Source organism: Tupaia chinensis, unplaced genomic scaffold, assembly GCF_000334495.1.
Source record: "Tupaia chinensis unplaced genomic scaffold, TupChi_1.0 Scaffold000316_1, whole genome shotgun sequence".
NCBI lineage: Eukaryota > Metazoa > Chordata > Mammalia > Scandentia > Tupaiidae > Tupaia > Tupaia belangeri.
The window spans coordinates 3,271,570-3,276,180 of NW_006159809.1; the positions used below are offsets into that span (position 1 = coordinate 3,271,570).

General features: G+C 49.4%; 1 protein-coding gene across 2 annotated transcripts in view; it reads right to left on the bottom strand.

The window, feature by feature from the left end:
* Positions 1-4,611, bottom strand: part of HK2 (hexokinase 2) — a 71,284-nt gene that overhangs the window by 18,823 nt on the left and 47,850 nt on the right. Inside the window, exons 4-7 of one of the 2 annotated variants that reach the window (XM_006151198.3) lie at positions 4,254-4,373; positions 3,616-3,711; positions 2,912-3,011; positions 2,438-2,621 (exon numbers count right to left, since the gene is read on the bottom strand). In XM_006151198.3, coding sequence (XP_006151260.1) covers positions 2,438-2,621; positions 2,912-3,011; positions 3,616-3,711; positions 4,254-4,373 — 500 coding nt within the window. The remainder of the gene's footprint in view (positions 1-2,437; positions 2,622-2,911; positions 3,012-3,615; positions 3,712-4,253; positions 4,374-4,611) is intronic. The other variant, XM_027772940.1, reaches the window with a different exon arrangement.

The following is a 4,611-nucleotide window of genomic DNA, read 5'->3' on the forward strand; positions in this document are numbered from 1 at the left end:
GAAAACAACCTGGAGCAGGGGAATGATGGGCAAAACTACACAGGTAGGTTGGGTCAGATGAGTTGGAGTTGAGTTCTAGTTCCATGTCAGGTCTTGGGAATATGGGAGTGAAACACATTGAAAGCTTCTGAGCAGGTAACGTTGTAAAAGGCATGTTTAAGAAAAGCAGGGGCCAGCCCCCAGTGAGGAATTGGGTAATTCAATTTTTCAACACTAGGTGACACTGTTTTCTTTAGAAACCAATCTTTCTGGCTAGGACTATGGGACAGAGGAAACCAAGCCCTGGCAAATAATTACAGTCAAGAAGGATATCAAGAAGGAGGTACTTAGGGCCGGCTGGTAACTAGCACAAGCTACAGCAAGGAGGAGGCCCAGAGCAGAGGAGCTGAAGAGAGCCCAATGTCACCAACCAGATAGGAAACTGAGGCCCTCAAGAAGCTAAGTGCCCAAGACTCAAAGCCAGGTGTGGCAGAATTGTAGTTGAGTGAGTGCTGAATGGCTCCATGGCCAGGTGGTTAAGAAAGAAGGATCCTGCATGGTCAACTGCATGGTTTGAGTCCCAGCCCCCATGGTTTGAAAAACACACATATGTGTGTGTGCATACCCAAAGTCCCAAAAGGAGGACAAGATGGAGGAGCAGGGACTGTGGTGTGACCGTGTTCCATTGAAGGGTGCTTTCTCTCTCTCTGTCTCTTTCTGACAAATATAAAATAATAGGGACCAGCAGTTAGCGTAATGGCTATGTCACTGGACTCCCATGTAGTCAACCGCGGTTTAAGTCCCGGACCCGATGGCTTAAAGAAACTCACGCCGGGTGCGTGTGCGTGCGTGCCCAAGATCCCGAGAGGAGAATGGAGAAGGGATTGTGGCATGGCCCTCCCTCCTGGGGGGTGATTTCTCGCTTTCTGTCTCTCTGTTTCTCTCTGTCTGTCTGGTGAGCGCACGCACTCTATAGCAAAAACCTCTCAAAAAATACATATAAAATAATAAAAGATAAATAAAATGTTAAAGAACCAACAAGGCACACTGCACAGGTGGCAACCTGGCTTCAGCAGTCAGAGCTCACAAGTCTACTTGGACATTTTCTCTCACAAAGCTAGTTTTAGGGAGGTGAGGAGAGTCCCCCCGGACAAGTGGGTCTCCCAAGAGTGGGTGGTTGCCTTTAAGTTTTTATTCCAGTTTTTAAAACACTTCCTTCCAGTCAACATCTAGAAGATATTTATGTAGAAACAAACCAAGAACAAAAAAGTTTGCTTCGGGTGACCAAGGCTGACAACGACTCCCCAGCCTTTGTCTTGTCTAAGGATAAGCCGGGGCTATGTTGCCAAGGCCTGGCTGACAACTTTGTCTTCTGACACTTCAAAGGGCACAGGGCACCTAGGCACGACCCGGGTGTGCCTTATGAACGGAGGCAGGCATTGAGTGAGTCTTTGCAGCTCATAAACCTTTTAACACCCATGGCAGACACAACCTGGATGTTCCTAAGAAAGTGCAAGTAAATGGACTCCCATTTCAACATGTGAGAGAGCGTGTGACTTAAATAAACCATGCTTTGGGGAAGCCAGGACTCTTGCTGTAAAGATAATGGCTGCCCACTGCTGTCCTGGCTCCAGAGCCGGCTTTTCCTTTCCAAGTAATGATCAGCACAAAAACGTTTCCTAAAACAGTCACAGCAACAAGAACAGAGAGGGGCTGCATTGCTCAAAACATTTTGCAACTGTCTTCAGAGCTTGCAGCAATCCTGTTTCAAGATCCTCAGTAGGGACTCTGGTCAAACGTCTGTGAGAGTGAAATAAGATTTGGTAAGAGTCAGAGGAACTGCAAACAGAGTCTGGCCAGGCTGAAGAACACAGCATTCAGGGACTCAAATGTTGGACACCCAGCTCCTATGGCCCATCCCAGGGCATTGTTGGACCACAAGGGTGGGGAAAAAGGCCACGAGGCCCCCAGTCAGCTTTTTCATAGGCCTGGGCTCTGTTGGCATCTGGGGGAAGAAGCCTTGGGACCCCATCAGAAGACTAGAGGCCAACTGTCATAGCCACGTTCTCTGAGCAGTGGCGAGGTGGGAGCTACAAAGGGAGCTTTCAGAGACCCTGATCGTGACTGTCTCAACAATTTCATTCTTTCTGTGAACAATTGGCAGATAGGATGTGGGGGGAAAGGCAGGCCACACAGACTCAAGATATGGCCTTCTGTGCTGACTGCTTTGAGGGACGTAGACAAATTATTAGCTATAATCTATGTACCCCTTCTCTGTTTTAGAGTCTCTCAGCGATTTCTAGTCACAGACATTCCCATAACCACTGGGTGCTTGGCAACCATTAAGGGGGATGTAAGACTGTAAAGAAAATATAATAACCACCCCTGGTCCTGGTCAGCCCCAACTCCAGCTCCTAAGCCCACCTCAAAGCCCCCCGCATGGGAAAGGCCCACTCACAGTTGCTTCCCAGGGTTCAGCGAGCCCATGTCGATCTCATGGTCAAATTCGGTGCGAATGTCATTGAGCACGCCGTCATCCCCAAAGGCCCCCCACTCCATGTTGATGCACATCCGCCCCTCGTCACCCTCCACCATGTCGATGTGGCGCATCTCCTCCATGTAGCAGGCATTGCTGCCCGTGCCTGGCCAAAGCAAGGGGCCTCTCAGCACCGCCCGGTTCCCTTCCCACCTCCCGTCTCCTGATGCTGCTCTCCCAGAACAGCCCAGAATAGCTGAGACTCCCGTGCAGACTCCTGGGGTATCCCAGCATGTGGTCCAATCCCCTATCACCTCCAGTTCCCACAACACCAGGCTCACAGTCCTCCAAAGTGACCGTACCATTATCTTCAAAGTATAAGGAAACACCCCCTCCAGCCCACACCCCTATCTGCTGGCCAGCATGGGTCCACAGACCTGGCTGGTGTCCACTTACCCACAATGAGGCCAATCTCGCAGTTCTGGTCATCATAACCGCAGGTCATCATGGTCCCAACTGTGTCGTTCACCACAGCCACAATGTCAATATCGAAGTCCTGGGAGAAAAGGGGGCGCTGACTATCACCACCACAGAAGGGCTACAGATATGAACAGCAAGGCACAGCTCACGTGTGACAAGGCTGCCCCCTCCTCAACCTGACTCAGAGCCACAGTAGGTCATGGCTGGGTCCAGATGCAGCACCTCGCTTCCCACCCACCTGTCCTCATCATGGAGGACAACATGCCTGACAGCCCTGCTACCTACTGTACAACTCCACTGTGCTAAGAAGGGCCCATCTGGTCTTCTCCTTTTTCCTCTCATCCTCCCCCTTTTCTGTCTCCCCCTTCTCCCTTTAATTCCTCCTGTGGTAAGACTTTCATCTCGTCCTTGCTCTGCCTCATCCCACCCCAACTCTCCTATTTGAAAAGTAAAAGTTGAATTTTCTTGCACCAAAGTGAAGATAGTTATCTACTGTGCCAATCCAAAACTCCAAAGGCATCTGATCACATACAAGATTACTGGGTAAGACTAGCCAGAAAGAAGAAAAGAAAACCTCTCCTATATACCACAGAAGTTTCCCATGCTGAATCTGAGGACAGACGGAGACTTCAGAGATGACCCAAAGCGCCTGCAGACCCAAGCTCATGCCCCCTACTCACCCCTCTCCGCTGAATGGCCTTGCGGATCAGAGCCACCACATCTCTGCCTTCCACGCCACTGGACTTGAACCCCTTGGTCCAGGAGACCAGGAAACTCTGGAAAAGGCATAAGGAATGAATGATGATTCCCCACAACTGGAAGATTTCACTCCTCAAGCAGAAACCTCCACCTCTAGACTACAGTTGGTATGTAGCTCCCTGACTAGTCTAGGAAGGAGACGCTCAGGCCCCAGCAAAGTCAAGAAAAGGAGAATAAATGAACACTTCCTTCAGGATTCACTGCCCCCGAGAAGCGGACAGTGCAGGCTAGAGAACTTCCAGAACAAGAAACTTGCTTTGCACATCATTAACTCCCAAGGCACCTTCCCTCCAAGGGTCTTTATACTTACACTTTAGATCTGAGGAGTCTCTAATTTCACATGCACACCCACCTTCCACTTCTCCGATACCTCTCACCATCCCCACACACCCACACACACTCTCACACATAGTCACCCAGAAGGACAGAACTTAATCTTCAAACCTCATCTGCCCCATCCTTCAGGGCTGCCACCAACTTGTCTGCAGTGGCAGATAGCTCAGACAGTCTCGCAGCCCAAAGGGTAAAGCAATGGAAGTGTCTGAAGAAGCCCTCTTACCTCGTCTAATTTAGTCTGGTGGCAGGGGAACGAGAAGGTAAAACCCAATGGAAGCTTCTTGTTTTTGATCTGTAACTTATCCATGAAGTTGGCCAGGCATTCAGCAATGTGGTCAAACAGCTAGAGACACAGGAAGGTGAGCAGGAAGACAGAAGAGCAGAGATTAAGGGCATGGACTTTGGGTTTGGGAAGGCACTAGCTGAATGCATGCAAAATGCCTATCTTCTCTGAAATCACTTCCACAAAATTAGAATAACCCTCAGAGTTACCAAAAAGACTAAATGAGTCACTATATACAAGCATTTAACATTAGTTAGTGTTCATTAAAGGCCATCTTCCACTCGAACCATTCATCTGA